A 14849-nucleotide genomic window follows, 5' to 3' on the forward strand; every position below is an offset into this window, starting at 1 on the left:
TTTTGGTTATTACAAAATGTGGGTTATATTCTCCATGTTGTACAATACATGCTTGAGTCTATATATTATGCCTCATCCTTAGTACCTCCCATTCCCCCACCCCTGTCTTGCACCTCTGCCCACTGGAAGCCACTGGTTTGTTCTCTATATTTATAGTCGTCTTTTATATTCACTAATTTGTTGTAGTTTTTAGATCCACATACAGTACTGATCTTGGTCTGATTTATTTCACTTGGCGTAGTGTCCTCCAAGTCCATCCGTTACAGCAAATAGCAATGTTTTATTCTTTCTTAATGACTGGGTAGTAGTCCTATGTATGTATATATCACAGCTTCTTTTTAAATTTTTATTTTATATTTGAATATAGTTGATTTGGGCTTCCCAGGTGGCGCGAGTGGTATAAAAAACTCAGGTGCCAGTGCAGGAGAGGTAAGAGACATGGGTTTGATCCCTAGGTTGAGAAGATCTCCTAGAGGAGGCCACAGCAACCCTCTCCAGTATTCCTACCTGATGAATCCCATGGACAGGGGAGCCTGATCGGCTGCAGTCCATGGGGTTGCCAAGAGTTGGACAGGACTAAAGCAACTTAGCACAAACAGCACACTCATGATTTACAATATTGTGTTAGTTTCAGGTGAACACAAACTGATTGTTGTACACACATGTATATCTGTTGTCCAGATTCTTTTCCCATGCAGGTTATTATAGAGTATTGAGTAGGGTTCCCTATCCTTGTTGATGATCAATTTTATATATAGTAGTTCAGTTCAGTAGCTCAGTCATGTCCAACTCTTTGCGACCCCATGAACCGCAGCACTCCAGGCCTCCCTGTCCATCACTAACTCCTGGAGTTCACTCAGACTCATGTCCATCGAGTCGGTGATGCCATCCAGCCATCTCATCCTCTGTCGTCCCCTTCTCCTCCTGCCCCCAATCTCTCCCAGCATCAGGGTCTTTTCCAATGAGTCAGCTCTTCGCATGAGGTGGCCAAAGTATTGGAATTTCAGCTTCAACATCAGTCCTTCCAGTGAACACCCAGGACTGACATTCTTTAGGATAGACTGGTTGGATCTCCTTGCAGTCCAAGGGATTCTCAAGAGTTTTCTCCAACACCGCAGTTCAAAAGCATCAATTCTTCAGTGCTCAGCTTTCTTTATGGTCCAACTCTCACATCCATACATGACCACTGGAAAAACCATAGCCTTGACTAGATGGACCTTTGTTGGCAAAGTAGTGTCTTATGTATATGTTAATCCCAAACTCCTAATTTATCCCTCCTCTCTTTACCTTTCCCCTTTGGTAGCCATAAGTATGTTTTCTAAATCTGTGAATATGCTTCTATTTTGTAAATAAGTTCATTTGTATCATTTTTCTTTTTTTAGATTCCACATATAGCAATGCCATATATATCTTTGGCTTACTTCACTTGGTGTGATAATCTCTCTAGGTTATAGAGATTGTCTATGGGTCTATCCATATTGGCTGCAAATGGCATTTTTGGGGGGAGGCCCCTCCCCCCACCGCACACAATGTGGTATTTCAGTTCCCTAACCTGGGATTAAACCTGTGCCTCTGCAGTGGAAGTGCAGAGTCTTAACCACTGGATGCTGGGTAAATCCCTCCAAATGGCATTATCTTATTCTTTTTTTTTTTTTCCATTGTATATATGTACCACATCTTTATCCATTCATCTGTTGATGGACATTTAGGTTGCTTCCATTTCTTGGCTATTGGAAATAGTACTGCAGTGAACATTGAAGTGCATGTATATTTTCAAAGTATGGTTTTCTCTGGATATATGCCTAAGAGTAGGATTCTTAGATCATATGGCAACTCTCTTTTTAGTTTTTTTAAGAAACCTCCAGACTTCTTTCATAGTGGTTGTACCAATTTACATTCTTACCAACAGTGTAGGAGGTTCCTTTTTCTCCATACCCTCTCCAGCATTTACTGTTTGTAGACATTTTGATGATGGTGATGATTTTGATTTGCATTATAATTTTTATTTGAATTGTAATCAAAATTATAGTGTAAATTCATTTTATAATTGTAATGCAAATTTATAGTAATTTATATTGTAAATTATAACAATTTATAATATAATTTGCAATAAATTATAATGGAAATTTTATAATTTGTAATGCAGTTTTTATGTTATAAGATTTATAAAAATATAAAATTTTTAAAATTTATATAATGCAAATTTTGAAAATAAAAATTATTGAGATAATTTTTATTTGCATTATAATTTTGATTTGCATTTTGATAATTATCAAAGTTGAGCATCTTTTTTGTGCGTTTTGATCATCTGTACATCTTTGGAAAAATGTTTATTAAGATCTTCCACCCATTTTTTTTTTTTTTTTTATTCAGCAACATGAGCTGTTTGTAGATTGAGGGAATGTCTTGTGGGTTGCATCATTTGAAAATATTTTTTCTAATTCTGTGGGTTGTCTTGTGGTTTTGTTTATGGTTTGCTTTGCTGTGCAAAAGCTTTTAAATATTTGTTTATTTTTATTTATGTATTTGTTGAGCCAGGTCTTAGTTGTAGTCCAGGGGATCTTCAAACTTTGTTGCAGCATATGGGATCTAGCTCCCTGATGAGAGGTCAAACCAGGGCTTCCTGCATTGGGAACTTAGAGTCTTAGCAACTAGACCACTAGGGAAGGCCTGTGTAAAAGCTTTTAGTTAGGTCCTATTTGTTCATTATTGTTTTTATTGTTATTAGGATGTGGATCCAAAAAGATACTGCCATGATTTATGTCAGAGAGTGTTCTGTTTTCCTCTTAAGAGTTTTACAATATCTGGTCTTACATTTAGGTTTTTAATCATTTGGACCTTATTTTTGTGTACATTTTTAAAGAATGTTTTAATATTATATCATTCTGTCACATGTGTCTGGCCATTTTTCCCAGCACTGCTTACTGAAGAGACTGTCCTTTATCCACTGTATATTCTTGCCTTCTTTGCTGTAGATTATTGACCATAGGTGAGTGGGTTTATTTCTGGGCTTTTTATCCTATTCCATTGTTCTGTGCTTTTGTATGAGTACCATACTGTTTTGATGACCTTAGCTTTATAGTATAATCTAAAGTCAGGGAGCCTGATTCCTCCAGCTGTGTTCATCTTAAGATTGCTTTGGCTGTTTTGGAGTCTTTTATGTCTGCCTACAAATTTTAAGGTTGTTTTTGTTTTCTAGTCCTCTAAAACAGTGACATTGGTAATTTGATAGGGATTGCATTGAGTCAGTACACTACCTTGAGTAGTATAATCATTTTGACAATATTGATTCTTCAGATCTGAGAACATGGTTTATCTATCTGTGTCATCTTTAGTTTCTTTGCTCTGCACCTTCTAGTTTTCAGAGTACAGGTCTTTTGCCTCCTTCAGTTCAGCTGAGTTGCTCAGTTCTGTCTGACTCTTTGTGACCCCATGAATTGCAGCACGCCAGGCCTCCCTGTCCATCACAAACTCCCAGAGTTCACACAAACTCAGGTCCATTGAGTCAGTGATGCCATCCAGCCATCTCATCCTCTGTTGTCCCCTTCTCCTCCTGCCCCCAATCCCTCCCAGCATCAGAGTCTTTTCCAATGAGTCAACTCTTCGCATGAGGTGGCCAAAGTACTGGAGTTTCAGCTTTAGCATCATTCCTTCCAAAGAACACCCAGGACTGATATTCTTTAGAATGGACTGGTTGGATCTCCTTGCAGTCCAAGGGACTCTCAAGAATCTTCTCCAGCACCACAGTTCAAAAGCATCAATTCTTCGGCGCTCAGCTTTCTTCACAGTCCAACTCTTACATCCATACATGACCACTGGAGAAACCATAGCCTTGATTAGACGGACCTTTGTTGGCAAAGTAATGTCTCTGCTTTTGAATATGCTATCTAGGTTGGTCATAACTTTTCTTCCAAGGAGTAAGCATCTTTTAATTTCACGTCTGCAATCACAATCTGCAGTGATTTTGGAGCCCAAAAAAACAAAGTCTGACACTGTTTCCACTGTTTCCCCATATATTTCCCATGAAGTAGTGGGACCAGATGCCATGATCTTCGTTTTCTGACTGTTGGGTTTTAAGCCAACTTCTTCACTCTCTTCTTTCACCTTCATCAAGAGGCTTTTTAGTTCCTCTTCACTTTCTGCCATAAGGGTGGTGTCATCTGCATATCTGAGGTTATTGATATTTCTCCCGGCAATCTTGATTCCAACTTGTGCTTCTTTCAGCCCAGTGTTTCTCATGATGTACTCTGCATATAAGTTAAATGAGCAGGGTGACAGTATACAGCCTTGACGTACTCCTTTTCCTATTTGGAACCAGTCTGTTATTCCATGTCCAATTCTAATTGTTTGCCTCCTTAGGTTAAGTTTATTCCTAGATATTTTACTCTTTTTGATGTGATGGCAAATGAGATGGTTTCCTTATTTTTTCTTTCTGTTCTTTTTTTCTTAGTGTGTAAGTATGCAACAGATTTCTGTGTATTAATTTAGTCTCCTAAAATTTTACTGAATTAATGAACTGTAGTAAGTTTTCTGGTAACATCTTTAGGATTTTCTATGTATAGTATCATGTCATTTGCAAACAGTGATGGTTATGCTACTACTTTTCCAATTTGGATTCGTTTTGTTTTCTTCTTTGATTGCCCTGGCTAGGACTCCCAAACTATGTTCAATAAAAGTGGTGAGAGTAGACATCCTTGTTTTGTTCCTGGTCTTAGAGGGAATGTTTTAGCTTTTCACCATTGAATATGGTGTTGAATTTGTCACATATGGCCTTTATTATGTTGAGGTATATTCCATCTGTGCCCACTTTTTTATGGATTTTCTTTAATTTGTAAATGGGGTGCATCACACTGACTTGGAGATACTTGAAAATACTTGTATCTTTGGGATAAGTCCATTTGATCATGATGTATGATCCTTTTAATATACTGTTGGATTTAGTTTGCTAGTATTTACTGAGGTTTTTGCATCTTTGTTCATTGATAGTGGCCTCTAATATTTTTGTGTGTCTTCTTTGCCTGATTTTGGCCTCAGAATGAGTTTGGAAGTGTTCCTTCCTGTGCCATTTTTCAGAATAGTTTCAGATGGATAGATGCTAACTCTGCTCTAAGTGTTTAATGGAACTCGCCTGTGATGCCATCTGGTCCTGGACTTAACTTTGTTGGGAGTGTTTTAATTAGTTTCAATCTCAGTACTTATGATTGTTCTGTTTGTATTTTATGTTTCTTCCTGGTTTGGAAGGTTGTACTTTTCTAATAAGCTTCCCAGGTGGCTCAGTGCAGGAGTCATGGGTTCCATTCCTGGGGTGGGAAGACCCCCTGGAGGAGGAAATGGCAACCCACTCCAGTATTCTTGCCTGGAAAATCCCATGGACAGAGGAGCCTGGTGGGCTACAGTCTATAAGGTCTCCAAATATCGAGCACAACTGAGCAACTGAGCACAGATACGCACACACTTTTCTAATAATTTGTCTGTTTCTTCTAGATTGTCCATTTTATTGATGTGTAGTTTCTCATAGTAGCTTCCTTTGATCCTTTGTATTTCTGTGGTATCCATTATAATTTCTTCTTATTTCACTTCTAGTTTTAAGTTCAGCCCTCTCCCTTTTTTCCTTGATGAGTCTAGCTACAGGTTTATCAATTTTGTTTATCTTCTCAAAGAACCAGCTTTTGGTTTCATTGACCTTGCCTATTGTTTATTTTGTCTCTATTTAATTTATTGTTTTGTCTCCATTTCATTTATTTCTGCTCTTTCTTTCCTTCTGCTAATTTTAAGTTTTTGTTTTTTCCTCTGGTTGCTCTAGGCGTAATGTTAGATTTTTTTGTTTGACAGATTTTTCTTGTTTCCTGAGATAAGATTGTATTGCTTATAAACTTCCCTCTTAGAACTGCTTTTGATGCATCCCATAAATTTGGATCATCGTGCTTTTGTTTGCATTTATCTCTAAGTATTTTTTTATTTTCTCTTTCTTCCCCATGATCCATTAGTTATTTAGCAGCATATTGTTTATCCTCTGAGTTTTTTTTTTCTTGATTTTTTAAAAAATCTTCTAGTGTTGTGGTTGGAAAAGATTGATGTAATTGCAGTTTTACCCAAGCTTGCTTTGTGGCCTAGCCTGTGATCACTCCTGGAGAATGTTTCATGTGCACTTGAGAAGGATTTGTATTCTGCTGCTTTCAGATGGAATGTTCTTATAAGTATCAGTTAAGTCTGTCTAATGTGTATTTAAGACCTGCGTTTCTTACTGATTTCGATTTGGATGATCTGTCTGTTGATATAAATGTAATGTTGAAGTCCCCACTCTTGTGTTACTGTTGACTTCTCCTTTCATGGCTGGTGCGTGTGTCTTGTTCAGTTGCTCAGTTGTGTCTGACTCTTGTGACCCTATGGATTGTAGCCTGCCAGGCTCCTCTGTCCATGGGATTTGTTTCAGCAAGAATCCTGGAATTGGTTTCCATTTCCTCCTCCAGGCCCAGAGGCCCATTTCTTCCTCTTCCCAACACAGAGATCAAACCTGAATCTCTATGACTGTTAGCATTTGCATTATATTATTATTGCTCCTATGTTGATTGCATGTAAAATTGTTAATTCCTCTTTTTGGATTGATCTCTTGATCATTATACAGTAGAAGTGACAAATAGATTCAAGGGATTAGATTTGATAGAGTGCCTGAAGAACTATGGACAGAGGTTCGTAACATTGTACAGGAGGCAGGGATCAAGACCATTCCCAAGGAAAAGAAATGCAAAATGGTTGTCTGAGGAAGCCTTACAAATAGCTGTTAATACAAGAAAAGTGAAAGGCAAAGGAAAAAAGCAAAGATATACCCATTTGGATGCAGAGTTCCAAAGAATAGCAAGGAGAGATAAGAAAGCCTTCCTCAGTGATCAGTGCAAAGAAATAGAGGAAAACAATAGAATGGGAAACATTGGAGATGTCTTCAAGAAAATTAGAGATACCAAGGGAACATTTCATGCAACAATGGGCTTGATAAAGGACAGAAATTGTATGGACCTAACAGAAGCAGAAGATATTAAGAAGAGGTGGCAAGAATACACAGAAGAACTATACAAAAAAATCATGACCCAGATAATCATGATGGTGTGATCACTCACCCAGAGCCAGACATCCTGGAATATGAAGTCAAGTGGGCCTTAGAAAGCATTACTATGAACAATACTAGTGGAGGTGATGGAATTCCAGTTGAGCTATTTCAAATCCTGAAAGATGATGCTGTGAAAGTGCTGCACTCAATATGCCAGCAAATTTGGAAAACTCAGCAGTGGCCACAGGACTGGAAAAGGTCAGTTTTTATCCTAATCCCAAAAAAAGGCAATGCCAAAGAATGCTCAAAGTACCACACATTTGCACTCATCTCACATGCTAGTAAAGTAATGCTCAGAATTCTCTGAGCCAGGCTTCAGCAATACGTGAACCGTGAATTTCCAGGTATTCAAGCTGGATTTAGAAATGGCTGAAGAAGCAGAGATCAAATTGCCAACATCCACTGGATCATTGAAGAAGCTAGAGAGTTCCAGAAAAACATCTGCTTTCTTGACTATGCCAAAGCCTTGGACAGTGTGAACCACAACAAACTCTGGAAAATTTTTAAAGAGAAGGGAATACCAGACCACCTGACCTGCCTCTTCAGAAATCTGTATGCAGATCAGGAAGCTACAGTTTAGAACCGGACATGGAGCAGCAGACTGGTTCCAAATTGGGAAAGGAGTACTTCAAGGCTGTATATTGTCACCCTGTTTATTTAACTTATATGCAGAGTACATCATGAGAAATGCTGGGCTAGATGAAGTACAAGCTTCAATCAAGATTGCCGGATCAATAACCTCAGATATGCAGATGACATCACCCTTATGGCAGAAAGTGAAGAGGAACTAAAGAACCGCTTGATGAAAGTGAAAGAGGAGAGTGAAAAAGTTGGCTTAAAGCTCAACGTTCAGAAAACGAAGATCATGGCATCTGGTCCCATCACTTCATGGGAAATAGATGGGGAAACAGTGTCAGACTGTTTTTGGGGGCTCCAAAATCACTGCAGATGGTGACTGCAGCCATGAAATTTAAAGACACTTCCTCCTGGGAAGAGAATTTATGATCAACCTAGACAGCATATTCAAAAGCAGAGACATTACTTTGCCAACAAAGGTCCGTCTAGTCAAAGCTACAGTTTTTCCAGTAATCATGTATTGATGTGAGAGTTGGACTATAAAGAAAGCTGAGCACCAAAGAATTGATGCTTTTGAGCTGTGGTGTTGAAGAAGACTCTTGAGAGTCCCTTGGACTGCAAGGAGATCCAACCAGTCCATTCTAAAGGATATCAGTCCTGGGTGTTCTTTGGAAGGAATGATGCTAAAGCTGAAACTCCAGTACTTTGGCCACCTCATGCGAAGAGTTGACTCACTGGAAAAGACTCTGATGCTGGGAGGGATTGGGGGCAGGAGGAGAAGGGGACAACAGAGGATGAGATGGCTGGATGGCATCACTGACTCAATGGACCTGAGTTTGTGTGAACTCTGGGAGTTTGTGATGGACAGGGAGGTCTGCTGTGCTGCAGTCCGTGGTGGTCACGAAGAATCGGACATGACTGAGCAACTGAACTGAACTTGATCATTAGGTAGTATCCTTCTTTGTATCTTGTATGTCTTTATTTTGAAGTTCATTTTTTCTGATACGAGGATTATTCCCTTGTTGATTTTCTTTTGCATGGAATGTCGTTTTCCATCTCCTCGCTTTCAGTCTGTATGTATCCCTAGATCTGAAGTGGTTCTCTTGTAAACAGCATATATGTGGTCTTATTTTTGGACGTTCAACCACTGTATGTCTTTTGGTTGGAGCACTTGATCTGTTTACATAGAAGTCTATATATCCAAGATTAAGTTACTGGTCTCTTAATTTCAAATGTGTTTCCATTATCCTGCATTTGTACTCTACTCATTCTGTGTGAGTGATTTCCTGTTTTTACTGTGTGTACTGGTGAGCTTTCCTATTTGTAATTTTGTTTCTAGTTGCAGCCTTTTCATTTCCATTTAGAGAAGTTCCTGTACTATTTGTTATGAAACTGGCTTGGTAGTGCTGAATTCTCACAACTTTTACTTGTCTATAAAGCTTTTGATTTCTGCATCAAATATGAATGAGAGCCTTGCTGAGTAGAGTATTTTTGGTTGTCATTTTTCCCTTCATCATTTTAAATATGTCCAACCATTTTCTTCTGGCCTGTAGAGTTTTTCCTGAAGAATCAGCTGATAACCTTACAGGGATTCTCTTAATGTTATTTGTTGCTTTTCCCTTGTTGCTTTTAATATTTTACTTTTGTCTTTTATTTTTATCAATTTGGTTAACATGTGTCTTGGCACATTCCTCCTTGGGTTTCTGCTGTACATGACTCTGCCTCCTCAACTTGGGTGACTTTTCCATAATAGGGAAGTTTTCAGATATTATATCTTCAAATATTTTGTCAGGCCCTTTCTCTACATCTTCTTTCAGGACCCCTATAACATGAATTCTCATGCATTTAATATTGTCTCAGAGTTCTCTTAAACTGTCCTCATTTCTTTTTATTCTTTTTTCTTTTGTTTTCTTTATTCTGTTCCACAGCTGTGAGTTCCACCATTCTGTCTTCCAGCTCACTTATCCATTCTTCTGCCTCATTGATTTTGCTATTGATTCCTTCTAGTGTATTTTTCATTTACTGCATTTACCACTCTGTTTGTTCTTTATATCATCTGGCTCTTCATTGAACATTTCTTGTATCTTCTTGGTCTGTGCCTCCATTCTTTTTCCAAGATTTTGGATCCTCTTTACTGTCATTACACTCAATTCTTTTTCAGGTAGATTGTCTATCTCCACTTAGTGTTTTTTTGTTGTTGTTCCTTCATCTGGAACCTATTCCTCTGTCATCCCACTTTGTTTCACTTTCTGTCTTTGTAGTCCCATTGGCTACAAGGTTGTAATTCATTTTTCTTCTGGTGTCTGCCCCCTGGTGGTTGGAGCTGGGTCCTGTTCCTCTGGCGGGCAGGGCAGTGGCAAAGATTGTGTTTAGAGGCAGCTTTGAGCTCAGGAAGATCACCTGGAGAAGGAAATGGCAACCCACTCCAGTACTCTTGCCTGGAGAATCCCATGGAAGGGAGGAGCCTGGTAGGCTACAATCCATAGGGTCACAAAGAGTCGGACACTGAGCGACTTCACTCACTTCACTGAGCTCAGGAAAACTTTAAGCAGCTTGTCTTTTGAGTAGGGATATGTTCCCACCCTGTTTATTTTTTGGCTTGAGGCATCTTAGCACTGGAACCTTCAGGCTGTTGGGTGGGGCTAGGACCTGGCATTAAAATGGTATCCTTCAGGACAGCTCACAGCAGTGTGCATGCCCCAGAACCTTTTCCACCAGTGCTGTTGTCCCCACAGTGAACCACAGCAGCCCCCGCTTTGCAAGAAGATCCTCTAGGACCAGCAGGTGAGTCTAGCCCAGACTCCTATGAAGCTGCTGCTTTTCCCCCTGGGTCCTGGTACACATGAGATCTTGTGTGTGCTCTCCAAGACCGGGGTTTCTGCTTCCCTCCAGCCCACTGGAGCTCTTGTAGCAAGCCTTGCTAGCCTTCAAAGCCAAATGGCTCTGGTGGCTCCTCCTCCCAATAGCAGGCCCCCGGACTAAGGAGCCTGACACAAGGCTCAGAACTGTCATGCCTGTGGGAGAACTTCTGAGATATTTTCCAGTTTGTGCTTCACCCAACTGGCAGGTGTGAGATTTGATTATTTTGCAAATGTGCCCCCACCATCTTGTTGTGGTGTTCTTTTTTTGTTTTTGGAGGTAGAATATTTTTTGGAGAGGTTCCAGTCTTCTTTATTGCTAGTTTTTCAGCAGTTAGTTGTGATTTTTAGTGTTTCCTGCTGCTGCTAAGTCACTTCAGTCGTGTCCAACTCTGTTCGACCCCATAGACGGCAGCCCACCAGGATCCCCCATCCCTGGGACTCTCCAGGCAAGAGTACTGGAGTGGGGTGCCATTGCCTTCTCCAATGCATGAAAGTGAAAAGGGAAAGTGAAGTCGCTCAGTCGTGTCTGACTCTTAGCGAGAGGAGGTGAACTCAGGTCCTTTTACTTTGCCTTCTTGTCCTCTGTGCAGAGAAACTAATCTCAGAATTTTGAATATATTTGAATCTTTGAATCATTTTGAAAAGAACTGACAGCTTCATGATATTCTTTATGTTTACACATTTTTGACCAGAGACATATTAATGCCACTGGCATTGGTTTCTGCAAAAATTCCCCAGTTAGAAATGTTTTAATATAGAGCTACTCTTATTTTTTAAATGTGTAGTTCTTTATAATAAAGTCTTAGTTTTCTCTATAGTCTTTATCTTATTAGTTATAGCTTATCATTTTTCTTGCTAATTATATGTAATAGATCTCAATTATATTTTTTTCTCAGAAATAAAATTAATTTTATTTAAAAATTATTCTCTTTAGTATTTTTTTAATTGAATCAAAATTATATTTTCTAATTGTTTATTTTTTGTTTTGGTTTTATCCCACCTTTGCTAAACTGAGGTTTTTAGAAAGTTCCTTATATTTGTGAAATGACTTCTTCTAGTCTGTATCTTTTATTTAAAACGTTTAAAACCTGTTTGTCCTAGTGTGTTGGCTGTGAACTCTAGTTTCTAATCTTTCACCAGTGAGTGTTCTGTTTGCTATCGTTTTTCTCTCTCTTTTTTAGTTTTGGTATATACTGTTTATCAGGATAAAGAAGTTCCCTTTTGTTCCCACTTTCACTAGAGATATCAGTTGCATATTTTAATGAATACTTTTTCTGTATATCAGATGATTTGTGTCTTTTGTTTATATGGTGATTTACTAATCTTAAAAACTAACCTTACATTCCACGAACAAATCCAACATTTTCACTATATAACTCTTAAATAAATTGCTGGATTCACTTTGCTAATATGGGTTGATCAAAAAGTTCCTTTGGTTTTTAAAAAGTAAAAATAAAGGACACGTTTTTCATTTTTACCAAGAGCTTTATTAAACAGTGATTCACCATTTTTTTCCACTAACTTCTACCATTTTTCAGCAACTTCATAATTCCATCTTCCTTTTAGAACAAAGAATTATTCCAGGTGCCTTTTACACCAGAGAATTGAAATTTTTTTTCTTTAAAAGAAGTTTGTAAAGATCAAAATAAATGGAAATTTGAAGGTGCAGTGGCTAGTGAGTATGGTGGATAAATGAGAACTTCCCAGCCAAGCTTTAACAGCTTTTGCCTGGTCATCAAAGAAACATGCAAACTTGTGTTATCCTGATGGAAGATTCTATGTTTTCTTTTGGCTAATTCTGGATGCTTTTCATTGAGTGCTGCTTTCTGTTGGTCTAATTGGGAGTAGTAATTATTGGAATGAATCGTTTGGTTTTCCAGAAGAAGCTCATCCCTTCCAGTCCCATCATGTACACACCATCACCTTCTTTGGATGAAGATCGGCCTTTGGTGTGGTTGGTGGTGGTTCATTTTGCTTTCCCCGTGATATCTTCCACTTACATTATTATACTATATCTGCTTTTTATCACCCATCACAATTTATTCAGAAAACGAAATGTTTTTGTTATGTTTTAAGTAGAGAATTGCATTCAGAAATATGATCAAGAAGGTTGTGTTTTTTTTTCCTCATGTGCAGCCCAAACATATTTAATAAAAGCAGTTACCATAGTGTTTTGATTTTCAGTGGTTGAGTTGGATATTTTGAGTATGTCACTTATCTCCCATGTGGAATAAAGTTCATTGTTCTCGATATCTCAGTTTGATTGCTGTCACCTTCAACTGGTCTGCCCAACCATGAAGCATCGTCCAGCAAGAAATCTCTACCATGAAACTGTGCAAACCACTTTTGGCACATCTGATCAGTCACAAGACCTTTTCTATATACTTCACAAATCTTTCTTTGTGCTTCAGTTGTGTTTTTACCTTGAAATAATAAAGCATATTATTCTGAAAATGTGGCTTTTTTTCCCTTCCGTCTTCAGTATTAAAATGGCTTCACAAAAATTCAGCAGTTTTGGTAAACTCTTTAAAATGCACACTGGTATGACAACTGTTATAATACAGTGGAACAAAACTGTTTTGAATGAAGTTAAAGACACCTAAAGCACTACTAGAGCCATTTTACAGAAAAACCAAACTTTTTGGACAAGCCAATAGTTTGTTTTAGGATTTGTGCATTCATGTTAAACCTGAGGTTAATCTTTATTTTCTCATCAAGGCTGTTTTGCCATTCTAAAATGGTTTGGGGAATGTATTTTCAGTTTTTGAGTCTACATTTGTTCTTTTTTATGGTTCTGTTTAAGTTATCAGTAATTTTATTTCCTTGAACATAATAAGCCTTGTTTTTTTAAAGTTTTATGTTGGTTAACTATTAGGGCGATCTTCTTTTTTGGATATATTTTTGTAGTCTGTTTATCTTGATGTTCAGTCACATATTCAGCTCTCTTAACAGGTCTTGTCATTTTTGAGTGCTGAACAGTAGATATGACTTGGCACACATGCAAAGAAATCATCAGTAAAGTTTATAATGGGCTTCACAGCATAAACAGTGGAGGCCAGAAGACAATTGAGTATTTTTAATAAATTTTTATATATACACAAGTAATTCTGGAGTAATATATTAAATTCTTACTAGCTCTAGGTCTGTAGAAATCTCAGTTTCTCAGTCTCTGTATCTCTTCTACCCAACTGCCAGATTCAGCTCTGTAGGATTTCTTCATTTTAAGATTTTGGACTTAAAATTCCTCTCTTCATTTGTGTCTCTGCAGTGCCTTCAAGCAGGTGTTTGATGTGTTCTATCATTTCCTTAGTCTGTCATTACCAGAACTTGAACTCTTCCTGTATTATTTTTTTAATTGGCTGCACAGTGCTGCTTGAAGGATCGAACCCAGGGCCCCAGCAGTGAAAATGCCGAGTCCCCATCACTAGACCACCAGAGAGTTCCTAGCATTCTTTTTCTTAATAGTTTCCAATTTTATGTTGAAATTTGTAATTTGATCTCATCAAATAATAAGCATGATTATTTAAAATCTATGTCCAGAAACTTCCGCTTCTGGACTCGATTTTGTCTTTCAACTTTGTCTTGGTTCTCTCTTTCGTGTGTGTTTACCTGGTTTATTCATATAGATTATCTGGGGAAAAAAAATGGTTTAAGGTAACTTGAGGTTGATATTTCTCTTCTAGAAAGGATTTATGATTGCTTTTTCTAGACACCAGGGGTCTCACAAACCAGGCCCCCAAAGCTGTCTGAAACACAACTTCTTAGCCAGTAAACTTTCTATTAAGGAATTAGCAAATGACTCCAGGGTAAAAACTGCCTCCAGAGTTAGGCTGACCTCTCTGACTTCTTTGCATTTTGATCACCTCTCTTTGCATTTTGATCACCTCTCTTTGCATTTGATCACCTCTGTGGCTTATTTTGCTTTTGACCTAATAATTCCTTGCTACTGTAGCTGTTTTTGATATCCTAAATTTTTGTGGGAAGTTTGTATTACTTCGTCTGTATTTTACTGGAAGTGGAAATACCATTTTACAACCTTCTAAAAACCAGTCATTACTGGTTTACAAGGTCTCCAGTCTTTTTAATAAAACAGATTCGTGAAGAGCAGCTTAGAAATGGTGAAAACACTGCTGCTTTCACTTAACAAGCCTGGGCTTGAGTCCTGACTCCACTGTTCACCAGCTGTTAACTTACTGTTAACTTCTGTGATTCTCAGTTCCCTCTTCTTTAATATGTATATTACCTATTTTTTTTTTTTTTATTTTTAAACTTTACATAATTGTATTAGTTTTGCCAAATATCAAAAT

The 14849-nt window shown here is 38.0% G+C and overlaps 1 protein-coding gene across 5 annotated transcripts in view; it reads left to right on the forward strand.

Moving 5' to 3' along the window:
• MAEL (maelstrom spermatogenic transposon silencer) overlaps positions 1–14849 on the forward strand; it is a 56477-nt gene that overhangs the window by 9690 nt on the left and 31938 nt on the right. Inside the window, exon 6 of one of the 5 annotated variants that reach the window (XM_086393898.1) lies at positions 12391–12722. The exons of the other annotated variants lie outside the window; for them this stretch is intronic. Coding sequence (XP_086250024.1) covers positions 12391–12617 — 227 coding nt within the window. The 3' untranslated portion in view covers positions 12618–12722. Of the gene's footprint in view, positions 1–12390; positions 12723–14849 lie in introns of those variants that run through there. 5 annotated transcript variants of the gene reach the window in all.

The sequence above is a fragment of the Bos grunniens genome, chromosome 3 (assembly GCF_055505025.1).
Source record: "Bos grunniens cultivar Pamir isolate PY7600 chromosome 3, Bosgru_T2T1.0, whole genome shotgun sequence".
NCBI classification, from domain to species: domain Eukaryota; kingdom Metazoa; phylum Chordata; class Mammalia; order Artiodactyla; family Bovidae; genus Bos; species Bos grunniens.